Source organism: Panthera pardus, unplaced genomic scaffold, assembly GCF_024362965.1.
Source record: "Panthera pardus isolate Hobbes unplaced genomic scaffold, ASM2436296v1 HiC_scaffold_10, whole genome shotgun sequence".
Taxonomy (NCBI): domain Eukaryota; kingdom Metazoa; phylum Chordata; class Mammalia; order Carnivora; family Felidae; genus Panthera; species Panthera pardus.
The window spans coordinates 67,228,393-67,242,447 of NW_026526655.1; the positions used below are offsets into that span (position 1 = coordinate 67,228,393).

Genomic DNA, 14,055 nt, shown 5'->3' on the forward strand with positions numbered 1-14,055 from the left:
TACTCAACAAGACATCTCTAAGAAAATTGCAGTGTTCATAAGTACAAAAACTGTTATATCTGGTAGGTGGTATTCTATATAGTCAATAAGAGAATTCTTTATAAAATTAGATTTTAAAAAATGCAGAATGTCTGATAATTATCTTAAAGGTTAAAATGAAAAAATGCAGAACACAAAAAGTCATTAGTTAATATGTGGCATTGAGAAAGCCAGAATGATTCTATTCCAAGAAATAAGCAATAATGATAAAAGATAGAATTAATATACTATATGCCTTTTAAGCCAAAGCACACTTTTCACCTCAGGACAGTTTTGATTTTTACATTCTTAACTCCTTTCGTCCAGAAAGGGCCCCATTCTAAGCCATTATTTGAAAAGAATTCATAATGTATAGTCATTTCTCTCCACAGGATGTTTTCGTTTCAGTACATAAGCTGCAAAATGGCAAATGACTAAGTCAGTTATAAAGAATTTATAGAATAAATGCCAATTTACAATAACTGTCAACAGACTTCTACACCAAAGCCTAAAAGTTGCAGTAGTAGAGGTCACAGCTAACATGATCCTTCCATGTGCTCAGACTTCATTGACTACAAATTACTGTCATAAAAATCAGAAAAGAAACCTCAGTGGGTCCTTCCAGAGCTGCTTAATTTTCCAAGTGATTTTTCTCTGGTTATAGAGCCTGTTCATTCCTTCAATCCTTCTTTAGTCGTTTAGCTTTTGCAATATGTTCTTGACGTTTTTGTTTCTTCTTTTGTTCCTTTTCCCTGGCTTCAATCATCTTGGCCAATTTCCAGGACAGTATAGCACTTGCTAGAAACAATGGAGTAAGGGCCAAAATAACCGTTGTAAGGAAGCCATATGGGTCCTTTGCAGTCCATTCCACAACATACTCAGCCCAAGCCTTTATATCAAACATCTTGGTAGCGTCTTATGTTTGAGTAGTTATTTCCAACTTTGTCCTGCGATTATTAGTGAGCCAATCACAATTTCAGATGACCCTTGCTTGTCTTCTTCTTCTTTAGCTCTACCATATACTTGTGAGAGAAGATTTAAATTCTATATACTCCAGGTCGGAAGCCCGGTTCATAAATTTCTGTATAGCTCTTGGCTTTACAGCAGGACAAATACGGGCATGGATTTGAGGTGTGATTAATGTGAGTGTATATATGTTCCTTAACTTAGTTTCAGAATACTCAACTTACCAAGTGATAGTCTATGTATGGATTTCACTAATATGAAAGAGTTCAAAGAGTTAAACACAAAGGTGTACAGCATAGTCTGATATAAAGCAGCAGAGGCAACAATTGAGAAGAATCAAAACTTTCATTAAAAAAAATGTTTATTTACTTATTTTTTTGAGAGATTGAGAGACAGAGAGCAAGCAGGGGAGGGGCAGAAAGAGAGGGAGATACAGAATCCAAAGCAGGCTCCAGGCTCCGAGCTGTCAGCACAGAGCCCAATATGGGACTCAAACCCACCAACTGTGAGATCATGACCTGAGATGAAGTCAGATGCTTAACCGACTGAGCCATCCAGGTGCCCCAAGAAGACTCAAAACTTTAAAACAAGTAGTCCCAGGCTCAGCCAAGAGTAGAGAACAGTGTTTCCTTTTTTTACCCCCATGAAAAAGTAGTCACTTGCTCTTTCTCCAACAGACGGACGATAGATAGATGGCCAGGTAGAAGATAAACAGATAACACACAGATGACCCTTACTTCCTCATGCCACCCAGATTTCTCTTCTGTTCTTTTTCTCTCCCCCAAATGGGATAACTTCAAGCCTGAGTTCATGAATGTCTCTCTGGATACCTGCAGTGTCCGAAATAGTAGCCATGAACCACAAGTGGCCACATAAATTAATTAAAATAAGCAAGCTAAAAATTGAGTTCCTCAGTCCATTCACTACATGTGGCTAGTAGCCACTGACAGCACAGATATGGGAGCTGCTCACCACCATAAAAACTTCTGCTCTAGAGAAAGATGGGAGCCACTGTCAGTTCTGTCCCCTGAAAGTGGTACTGACGCATCTTTTCTGATTTACTCTATTTTTGTGTCATCACAGAGCTACACAATTAAGTTTAAGAAACCATCTACTATAAACATTGAAATTATTTGGCAACATTTACTTTATCAGACATTTCGTTCAGTCTGCCAACATTCCCTGATCAAAATCATTGGCAAGATTCTGTGGATTTTTTTTTTTTGCCTTGCATGACATCCTTCCAAGTAGCTAGAAGTAGAGAGTTTAATATATATACTTCTTTTAATCAAAGAAAATACAACGCATAGCTTATTGTTTTCTTTACCTAAAAGTTTCATCTAATGTCATGCATTATTAGGAAAACATCACCTTTACCATTTTGTCTATCCTGCTATGTGCTCGCCTCACCTTGTCTCTCAGAATTGTATCCAAATGCATCAAACAATTTCTGTATTTAATTTCCATAATATTATATCCTTAGTAGACTGGCAACAATTAAGCCACTGAGTCAGCAACTAATAAAATTTAGACATGATCATTTTTCCATAAATATGGGAAGAGTTCCTCCATAATCTCTTTTGCTAAAGTAAAGTGAGTTATAATATCTGTTAATATTTTCCTCCATCAGATACTTACTTATCACTTACTATATGCCTGATAATGTATTAAATGTGCCCTCAAACTTCTTACAATACAATTAAGCTAAAATTACTAAAATAAAAAAGTGGTATCTGTTGCCCTTTGAGTTCCCATAGGATGAAGATGCCTGCCTAAATTCAAATCTCTGCTCACTTTCTCCAAAAACCACACAGATACAAAAAGGGAGCAAATAAAACCATCCATCATCCATGCTTACAGAATAACTGGGAGACAAAGATTGTGACAAATTGCAACTTATATGTAAGTAGGGTAGAAGCATCCAAAGCTTCTTAGAGTGGAGAACCACTCTAAGGCTGGGGCCACAGCAAAAACAAGGAGGCGAGAGTGGGATACAGAAGCAACAGAATCCACCAAGATATAACATCACTTTCAGAAGAAGAAAGTTCCAGCAGGCCTGGAAAAATGCCAGAACAGAGATAAGACCTGCTGGATCAGAGCACTGGCTCCGAGAGAACTGAAGACAAGGGGCAGAAAAATGCACAGGAGCGGATGCAGCAGTCCTGGAAGAGGTATGGCCTCTGGGGGAAGGGAGGGCACTTGGCCCCCCGGGGGGCATCCCTTGGAGGCCAGGTGGTAAAGAGAAAGTAGCAACAAGTGTTGAAATTAAGGAAAACTAAGAAACCAAAGAGAATCAGGACGAGAAGACACACCAACTTGCTTCTCTGTGGAGAGAAAATTGTACTTTCGGTCCAACAGAATAAGGCATTCTCAAACCAGAAATGTTAGTGAACCGCTCAAATCTCTCACCTCTGCACAGGGAATCAAGGTGATACAAAGTAACTTTAAACCTGTAACAGTCCAGAGAACACAGTCCTCATGAGCCTTCCCTTAGGAATCTACTAGAGGGTGAGCTTCATCCAGTCAGATATGAGTTGAGAAACTTCAGCAAAAAGACCTTTGGTGAGCACTGAAGATATTCAACATCTATACCTAATTGCAGATTTAGGACTACAATAAAGGTGGGGGAAAAGATTAAAGATAGAATATACCTGTTATATATTCTGCCAGAATTTAAAAATGTAACTAAAGACATGGGAGGAGAAAAAAAGGGGAAAAAAAGGAAAAAAATGAAACACATTTTACTGTGTTTACACAGTTTACACAGTTTTACTATGTTTACATTTACTGAATACTGAATAGTGAAAAGAGGATATTGTTTTAAGCTGACAAATCAGTTAGCGGAAGCCTAAAAAAGGAATTAAAGGGACTAAGGTAATAAACGTAATCATTAGGAAAAAAAAAGAAATGTTCCTAAACCAAATTAAATACTCTGTCTACCCCAGACCCCTGATAAAAGAAAGGCAAGGAAACAGACCACATGGTGAAACATAGTATCTATAACAATATATACAGTAAATATAAAAAAATAATAAGAGTTGATTATTGATGTGACCAAACATCTCAGTCACATTAATACATATAAATAAGCTTGATTTACTTGTTAAAGAGATTTTCAGATTGACTCACAAAGTAAAGCCCAACTCTATGCTACATACCATCAACGTAACTTAAAGAGGTTCAGGAATGTTAAAAATAAAGAGTTGGACAAAATTTTATCAGGCAAATATAGGGAATAAAAATGCAGGGTGCCCTAGGATCCTTGCAGCCCCGCTGGCATGTCTCAGGCTGACTTTGACAAAGCTGGTGAGGATGCTAAACACCCCAAGACCAAGTCAGCAGATAATGCGATGACGTTCCCCTACAGCCGCTACAAACAAACAACTGCAGATGACACAAACAGCGTGGCCTGGGCTGTCGGATCTCAAAGGCAAGGCCAGGTGGGATGCCTGGAATCAGCTAAAAGGGACTTCCAAGGAAGATGCCATTAAAGCATCAACAAAGTAGAAGATCTAAAGAAAAAATATGGAATATAAGCGACTGGATTTGGCTGCCAGCAGTGCATTTCATTTAAACTAATACAATGCCTTGTTTTTCTACTACTGCAGACGACATGAACTAATGAAAATAACCAGTTAACCTAGATCCTGAAGACTGTACAGAATATGGCTCTAACAGAGTACAGCTGAAATGGTTATTGACCTTTGCTGAGTAGTTTTTATCTATAGATCTAAGGTGCATCTGTTTCAGTAAGTAAAAAAAAAAAACAAAACTTTTTTTAATAAAAATAAATTAATGCAGGGTTGATATCTTGATATTGGACCAAGTATAAATCATCACAAAAAGCATTAAATGAAACAAGGAAAGACATGTTAAAATGATAAAGGTCATGCTTCATAACAAAGATAGTATTTTTAAATAGCCATAAACACTACCACCACATTTATAAAACAGAAAGTCCAGGAAATGCCAGGAGAGACAGTCAGAAACAAAATAATAATAGAAGACTTTAATGTATCAATCCCAGACCAAGAAAATCAAGTGAATAAAAATAAAGGAAGGATATAAAACACTTTTCACACCATGAATAAGGGTGATCTTATGAAGCTATATTGAATTTTACCACCAATAACAATTTACATACCTTTTTCTCAAAGGCATATGGAAGATTCACATAAATTAATCATGTTATATCACATAGAAAACCTCATTTTCATAATACAGACATAATTCAAATGACATTCTCTGATTAGAGTATAATATTAATAGAAATTAATAACAACATTTCTAAAGTGTCTTTTCTAGCTGAAAATGTAAAACTTGCTACTGAACAACTCTGGTAAAGGAAAAATGCTAAATTAAGTTTCAGAATTTCTTTTAAAAATAATAATAATAAAAACAGAATGTATGGGATATGATTAAAGCTGCGACTGAAGAGGAATTCATAGCCTTAAACACTTACATCAATAAAAATAAAGAATGAAAAGAAATGAATTAAAATCCCAACCTGAAGTCCTTGGGAAAAACAAAGACACAAACGTTGTAAAGCACAAGAAAGGAAATGGTAAAAATAAAGCAGAAATTAACTATCAGAAAAATATTAGAATTAATAAGTTAAAATGCTGTTTCTCAGGAGTGGAAATCACTTGGTAACTTATTTAGGGATAAAAAGCAGAGGCGGGGAGGCATGCCTGGGTAGCACAGTCGTTTAAGCGGTTAAGCATCTGACTCTTGATCTCGGTCCAGGTCATGATCTCACAGTTTGTGAGTTCAAGCCCTGCATCAGGCTCATGGTGCAGAGCCTGCTTGGGATTCTGCCTCTCCCTCTGTCTGCCTTTCCCCTGCTTGTGCTCTCTCTCTCTCAAAATAAATAAATAAACTTAAAAAAAATTTTTTTTAAAGGGTGGGGGGGGAAGCATAATACACACAATAACAAATAATCACTGAAAGAGAAGTAGTTAAAACACTAAAGAGACTATTTTGTACAGTTCTATGCAAATAATACAGAGATGAAATAGTAATTTCCCAGTAAGTTTAATTGATCAAAATTGATCCCATTAAATATAGGTGGCTTAAGTACACTAACTTCCATGGGAAAAAAAAAAAATAGAAAAAATTATAAAAACCCCACCTCCTTAAAAAGGCCTCAGGCCCAAATGGCTTCACAGGAGAGTTCTACCAAACCTACAAATACCAGATAATTCTAATTATGCTTAAATTCTTCCAGAACATAGAAAAAGAAAGAATACTTCCAAACTTTTTTTTTTTTTTAATAAAGCAAGTAGAACAGGGCTAATTAAGCGTAATGAAGATACCAGAAAAGCATAGTTGAATTACTTACCACTACAAACATAAGACATTAGACATTGTTCGTTCCCAGCCCCAAGGCTTGGGAAGGGATTAGTAATGGAGAGCCCTGAGGTCAGCTGCCCACAAGCACTAGGTATCTACACTGCCCTTGTTTGCCCTGCTGGGGATACCTGAACCAGGTGTCAGTTGCTGCAGGCACAGGGCCAGCCTGGCATTGCAAATTCCAAAGGAAATGAAGGGAGAAGATTTTTTTTTAATGTGGTATTTATTTTTGAGAGAGAGAGACACACACACAGAGCGTGAGTGGAGGAGGGGCGGAGAGAGAGAGGGAGACACAGAATCCAAAGCAGACTCCAGGCTGTGAGCTGTCAGCACAGAGCCCAATGCAGGGCTCAAACCCCTGAACTGTGAGATCATGACCGGAGCTGGAGCCAGACGCTTAACTGACTGAGCCACCCAGACGCCCCAAGGGAGAAGTTTTTACTTTAGCCTCCTACAACCAGGCTGAGCTGCCTCCTGCCCCAGGCCAGTGCTACAGTTCCACATGGGTTCAAACCACTCTATCTCCCTCATCCCTCAACTCAGGGGTTTCTCATGGTTTCCTCCATTTTTCCCTCCCTTGTTCCTCTGGGGTGGATTTGAGAAGGGGGAAGGGAAGAGCCAGCAGTCCTACTAGGTCCACCTCTTGGGCGGAACTGAGCTCCAGCAGAGAAAGGACATTTGATGGGTTTGACTAAAACTCAGAATTCTTGAAAGGATGTGCTGGAAGATAAAGCTAGCAAGTAATTTCAAAATTATGAAGGCAGCGAATGATCTGATTTGGGCTCTAAACTAGATTTGGTAGATCCCTGAATGTTTTCCAGCAAAGGAAGACTTATTAAAACAGTGTTATAGAAAGATCAATCCAGTGATAACCATTTAGGGGGATGTTGCAGTATCTAGAGTCCCATCCTAGTCAAAGTACAGGCCCCAAGCCAACAGCATCGGCCTCACCGGCATCACCAGGAACTTGTTACATTGCAGACTCCCAGAACTATGGAGTCAGAGTCTGCGTTTTAATAAAATCTTCAGGAAATTTATGTGTACATTAAAGTATGAGAAGCAGTGCCTTAGGCATCATAAAATACCAGCTGAAAAAAGAAGAGTTGGATGCAGGAAAAATTGTATTTAAAAGATATGGGTAAGGTTAGAGAAGACAGTAAGGTTTCAAGATTGGGTCGCAGGGAGTGTATGAGACCTGGCCCCAAGAACAAATTCATAATGACGTTGACTATGGTTAATGGCTTACAGCTACATCACCACCAATTTTCAAAATAATCTAAATTGTTAAATCATAGTAATATTTCAATTTGGAAAAAAATTAGAAATCCTGCTATTACTCCTTTGACTCTCGAAGATTTTACATGGCTTATGTTTTTAATGAAACTATCCATCTGATTTTCCATTTTCTTTCTTACAGTGTGGTAGATTTAGAGTCTTTCCCCAAAGTTCCCTTTGTCACTAACCTGGGCATTTTTCCAAGCCCAAAGATAGTAGTGAAAATTATAGGCTCTTCCTACATGCTTTTCTTTTTTAAGCAACTAGAACTGGGTTCCATATTAGCAAGCCTCAATCTTTCCCTATTTGTAGAGGTTTTTTTTTAAACATCTCCTTTTTTTTTAAGCACCTTCACAGTCCTGATCAAAACACAGAAGACTTCTTCAAAAGGAGCTAAATTCATTAGTGTGCAATTAAGGAAGTTGGTTTATATGGTTTATATAATTTCTTACTGAACATGCATGCAGCTTTGTAAATATCATGATAGAGAAATTTGAAAGCATCTTAAACAGTCAAGTGCTGAAAGAGCTACTCATTAATACAGAATGTCAATTTAGTTAATATAATATAAATAATATAGAAATAACAATATAGAAATAGAAATCATAATCAAGATAAAATGAGTCCCTCTGTGAAATACGAATGTACCACATCACCCTCAGCATGTTTTACCTCTCTGTTAAAGTTAAAATTAAGAAAATGCAGTTGTCTTCAGTAACAATCTGGCTCATTAAAAGCCTAATATGTCTTTTAATAATAAAATAAAAATAAAAGTATTAAAAATAAAAGTATTAAAAATAAAAGCACTCTTCATTAATTGGAATATATCACATATACAAATATAAGCAAAGAAGCATATCACCTTCAGATTATCAATAATTTAAAAAAAAGTCTCAGTGCTGACAAGGATGCAACAAAATAGATACTATTTACATCAAAGCTGGGAGTCTAAATTACCACAAACATTTTAGAAAGAAATAAAAAATTATCTGTTAAAATGAAAATGTCACGTACTTTTGACCCAGGAATCCTATTTTACTTTTAATATAGCTAACCAAAAAAAAAAAAAAAGCATCATTGTAGTGGTATTTCTATAGTGATGTTTATTGTAGTAGTATTTATAGTGATAAAAATAAAAACTGCACAATCAGCCCTCTGACACCCTCTCAATCTGAATAGATACCAGCCCTCCAGCTGTAAACATCTGTTGGAAACTGATAAATATCAGCTGTTTTTAAAGTTTAAATATGTTGACTCATTATATCTTTAAAAGAGTTCAAATATTTTACGTGAAAATGTTACACTACATGGAATCTAATATCCCACTAATGAATTTACCTTTGGCAAACGATTCGGTTGTCCCTAAGAGCCTAGCTGCTAATGGATATGGCATATTTATGTGACAAGAAATAATACTAACAGTAGAATTTAACTGATTTGCAAAACAAACTGTTTTCACATACAGAACAAGAAATATATACATCTACTCTACAGATATTTATTAAATGCCTCCTACTTCCCAGATACTCCCCTACATTCTGAGCATGCTGCAAAACAGATTTGATGCTGGCTTTCAAGGAGCTCATGATCATGAGCAAGACAGACATCAATCAAATAAACAAACAGGTATGTACACAATTAGAAATTGTGAACAGGATGCTATGAAAGAAAGTAATAAGGAGGGGTTTCATTCTATAGATTAGGAAGTTGGGAATGTGCACTCTGAGAAAATGACATTTCATCTATTAGGGTTGAGAAGTCAGCCTTACAAAAGTAGGGAACAAGTCCTCCAGGCAAGTCAAGAAGTCTCTTATTTATTTATGAGACTGGCTTATTTTTTTAAAAATGAATCACAATGTCTAATTGGTACTTCATTAAAGCTCAATATTTACTTATTGAATCCAACCATGGATGCATGCTATTCCATCTCTCTTAGCAAAGGGCTATGTGTTGAATTTTGGCACAATGGGGCACGTGAGAAAAGCTAAAATATTTTGAAAGTGAGTACCACATATTTATTTGCAACTAACACACCGATTATAAAAGGCCTAAGGCATACATACAAAAATTGACATAATTAAACATATATGCAATTAACCCTTTATAGAGCTGTGTTTTTATGGCTCCTGTCTCTTCTTTCTACGTGTCCATAATAGTCATAGTTCAAAACCTTACTCTCCATATCATCTCTAACTACATGGAATGATTTCCATCTGGGAGAAAGACTTGTGAGGGGTCACAGAGGTCTGAATCAGAATGAGTGAGGATCCTGTGCAGTTTGAAAAGTATTCCCCAGTTCTAGGGAGTAGATCCTTTTTCCCTTCCCTATTTAAGAATACATAAGGTTTTATGATCACTGTCATGGAACTCAGTTCAACAAGTAGAGCATTCATTGTGTACATCCCCATACCATACCCAGCTCTGTAGGGGAATCCAAAAGCATGTTTTGTTTTGTTTTTGTTTTATTTGAGAGAGAGAGAGAGAGAGAGAGAGAGTGTGTGTGTGGTGTGTGTGTGTGTGTGTGTGTGTGTGTGTGTGTGTGTGTGTGCTTGACAGCAGGGGAGGGGAAGAAGGAGAGGGAGAGAGAACGTTAAGCAGGCTCCATGCTCAGAGACTGTGAGCTCATATCTTGAGCCGAAACCAAGAGCTGAATGCTTAACCAACAACCCATCCAGGCATCCCCCACAGCATGTTTATTCTCAGCTCACTACAAGACATGTTCCATGGATCTTTGGAATCTGGCCTTCTAGTTACATTATTCAAGTGTTACTTTTCCTCTCAGACCTATTGTTAGCTAAGCTCTTTTGACCACAACTTCCTTTTATCTATCTTCTCCCTTGGCATTGGCACAAATGCCATAACCACAGTCCTGGACACTTTGCTTTCCTGGCTCATCTTCCTCTCTTTACCCTCTACATAGCTTTCCCCAAAGTTTCATAATTGGCCATTTAATGTGGGGTATCTCATACCCACTTAAGAGTCTACCATCAAGCTCAGATGGGTCCCAAATCCTTATCTGTGGCCCAGATCTCTCTCCATACTCCACATTCTGATCTCCTATACTCTCCTCACATGACTTGGATGCCTTACGGACAGCTCATGATAGACCCAGACACTTTCACTTTGCCCTGGTTCTGTTCTTCCTCCTTCATTTCCTGTACTCACAAAGACTCCTTAAACCATTCAGGATTCTAGAAGTGATCCTAGTCTCTTCCCTCTTTTTCACCTTCCATATCCAATTGATCACAAGATCCTAACAGTTTTGCCCTCTTTATATCCCTCCATTCTTCTCCTTCTCTCCTTGGTTAGACTCTTAGGTCTTGCATGGAGAAATTCAACAGTGATTTTTTAAGCTAGTCTCTGCCTTCCCTTTCACTGTCTCCGCAAACCACCCAATGTATCCTCCATAATTCCATCAAAGGGGCTGTGTTAGAATATCAAAGTACAGTATTGGGGCACCTGGGTGGCTCAGTCAGTTAAGCCTCTGACTTTGGCTTAGGTCATGATCTCATGGCTCGTGAGTTCAAGCCCCATGTTGGGTTCTGTGCTTACAGCTCAGAGCCTACAGCCTGCTTCAGATTCTGTGTCTCCCTCTCTCTCTGCCCCTCCCCTGCTCACACTGTCTCTTTCTCTCTCTCAAAAATAAATAAACGTTAAAAAAATTTAGAATATCAAAGTATAGTATCAAGTTAAATGTAGTGTTTAATGACAACACTAAAAGGTTAAAAAATTCAGGAAAGAGAAAAATATATCCATTTTCCTCCCCATTAACTCCCTCTGAAAGCATTAGTTTTCTAAGAAACAAGGTCACTTGAAATATCTCCCTTGTGAACTCAACAGAAATTTTAGCCAAAAAATCCTCATCATTAGGATTGGCTATTTATAAGGGCAAAGGAAGTAAATAAAGAGCACAGACAGGTATGTTTCAGGACTAGTCTCCCCACGAGTGCCCTCACTGGGGTCCTGATAAAATGAGACACAAAGCAGGAAAATTGGAATAGTGACATAGAGTGGCAAAAACAGGTTCCGGGAGATCAGGATTCCACATACAGGGTTTTATCCCAAAGACGCCCTTCAGGTAATTTACCACTAACTCTGTGCTTGTCCTGCTGGTATCACCTCCCACTTCATTTGACTGAGGAAGTTTTTGTTGAACGTGTCTTCTATGCCCTATTGTGAGCACTGGAGGGTAGGAAAAGGGATGTAAAACATAGCCCCTGTCCTTACGAGTCTACATTCTAATTGTGGAGTTAACACATTAAGGCAAACATCCATGAAAATATGCTAAATGAGAAGCTACAAAAATAAATGGTAACAGAAGGTAGGCAAGTGCAGTAAGATGGACAGAAAAAGAGGCTGGAATAGGCTGGGTCCACAGGCGGGTCCTGGTGAGAGGGAAATTGGGCCTGTATTGGTGTTGTTGCCCAAAGATTTTGTGATTTACACACATTTGTGTATGGAGCATGTTAGAAGTGTCCCCACCCCAGAAGGTGATAATGTAGGCCAGAAAAAAGTACATCAAAAATTTATTTAAAAAGCAAACCATGAAGGGCTCTGTAAATGATAAATTTAATTTTTCAATGGTCAAATTCTCTGCCTAAGGACTGGTGAATCAGGCGGAATCATTTCTTCTGCTCTTTGAAGATCAGTCAGGGGATGCTGGGTTTCACTGCACATATCTGAAGATTTTCTACACCCATTAAGCCCTCCAGCTATAGCTCAGCATTGTGTACCACTGGACATTCGATCTTAAAAGAAGTAAAACACTACCCTCTAGTGTCCAATGAGCAGAACTGTGAAAATTTAGCATGTTTCTTCATATTTTTCAACAGTAGCCAAGGCCTAGGCCGAGAGCAGTATTCAGTATTCAGGTTTTAAATGGGTTTGCAATTAAAAGGACTAGAGCACCTTAATAGGATAAAAGTAAACCCTTCAAGAAATGAAATTCTGAATCAGAGAAGATTAAATTGTTTCAAAATGGGCCTAAAACTCTAATTACTACCATGACTCTGCATTTATGCAAATTTTTCCTCTAAGGAATTCAAAATTTGACTTAAAATCCAGAAACCTTGACTCCTGGTCCAACCCTTACCATGTAGTGAAAGCACATTCATTTAAACTAACTGTTCAGTAGGACATTTATTAGAATCTACCTCTTCTTGGCCCTAGCCACATGTGTTCTTTTCCTGCTCTAAATTCCAATAAGACTTGGGTCTACATTTGTTCAGGTCTTGTTTCCTGGTGGCAAGCAATATTTTTAGTTCCTCTGTGGCCCCTGAGATGGGCATGGTATGTAAAGTGCGTTTAAAAAATGTTTGAATGAGGGGTGCCTGGGTGGCTCAGTCAGTTGGGCCTCTGACTTCAGCTCAGGTCATGATCTCACGGTTTGTGAGTTCGAGCCCCACATCGGGCTCTGTGCTGACAGCTCGGAGCCTGGAGCCTGCTTCGCATTCTTGTCTCCCTCTCTCTCTGCCCCTCCCCTGCTCACATGCTGTCTCTATCTCTCAAAAATAAATAAAGATTTTTTAAAAAATTTTAAAAAAGGAATAGTACCGAGAATTCACAAAAAAGGTACTTGTTCTTTAAAAAAAAAAGTTTGAATGAATGGACAGATGGATATGTGATAGATGGTAAAATAATCACCCTTATTTAAAGAAGAGAAAAAAATAGTATTCGTTGTGCAATTACAAATACACCCACAAAGCTCACTGCACTGGCTCCGAGGCCATAGCATACAACTAATAAAGAATATCAGGAAGGCAAGAATGGCTCCAAATCAAGCCTGGGAGCTACTACTGTACTCTGCTGACATGAGGAATGGATACTCTAGCTCTGTCTGCTCCTTGTGGAGGCCCTCTAAGGATTACACAGACATGTGAGCACAAAAGGAGAGAAGAAATCTTGAGAAAGTTGGAACAGGTACCTCACCCTACTATCCTCAGAAAACACTCTTCAGGGTTTAGTTCAGTTAGAACTAAACACACACAAGTCAATGCTTCCTTGGAGCTGGGTAGAAATGTCATAAACAATGGCTCCTGTAGGCACCACTGAATCAGTCAATCCTTGAGTTTCTGGTTCTGGTTCAGTCACAATTTCTGGTTCAGGCGCTCTGTGGGTGGTGGCTGGGAATGGTTGGGTGATGTTGGTGGTTGAAATGCAATAACGCAATAATATTGGATGACTACCTGGTTCAGACTCTTTAAATGCTCTTTGCTTTCTCTTGAAGGAGCAAGCTAAAAAGTGTAAACGTATGCAGTAGGTATGTATACTTGCCCAGAGACTTCTCCAGACAAGCTCCACTTGTCTCCTCCACAGCAAGTTGCTCAAAGATTTCTGCTCTTTGATCTCATCACATGCAAAGATGACACTTCACGTGTCCTTCCTCGATTTCTATAGTTCCCTTAATCCCTCATTTCCACTCCTACAATTCATTTGAAAATTGTG

At 38.2% G+C, this 14,055-nt stretch overlaps 1 protein-coding gene and 1 pseudogene across 1 annotated transcript; one reads left to right on the top strand and one right to left on the bottom strand.

The window, feature by feature from the left end:
• Positions 1 to 369: 369 nt before the first annotated feature.
• Positions 370 to 1,095, bottom strand: LOC109272257 (small integral membrane protein 15-like). The gene has a single exon (XM_019458128.2). It carries the CDS (start codon positions 920 to 922, stop codon positions 698 to 700), a length of 225 nt encoding a protein of 74 aa, XP_019313673.1. The 5' UTR covers positions 923 to 1,095; the 3' UTR covers positions 370 to 697.
• Positions 1,096 to 4,262: 3,167 nt separating this feature from the next.
• On the top strand, positions 4,263 to 4,520 carry LOC109272246 (acyl-CoA-binding protein-like; annotated as a pseudogene).
• Positions 4,521 to 14,055: the final 9,535 nt, after the last annotated feature.

Bases quoted from the DNA above. Each gene is read 5' to 3' on its own strand.
- LOC109272257 (XM_019458128.2), bottom strand. From the start codon at position 922: ATGTTTGATATAAAGGCTTGGGCTGAGTATGTTGTGGAATGGACTGCA.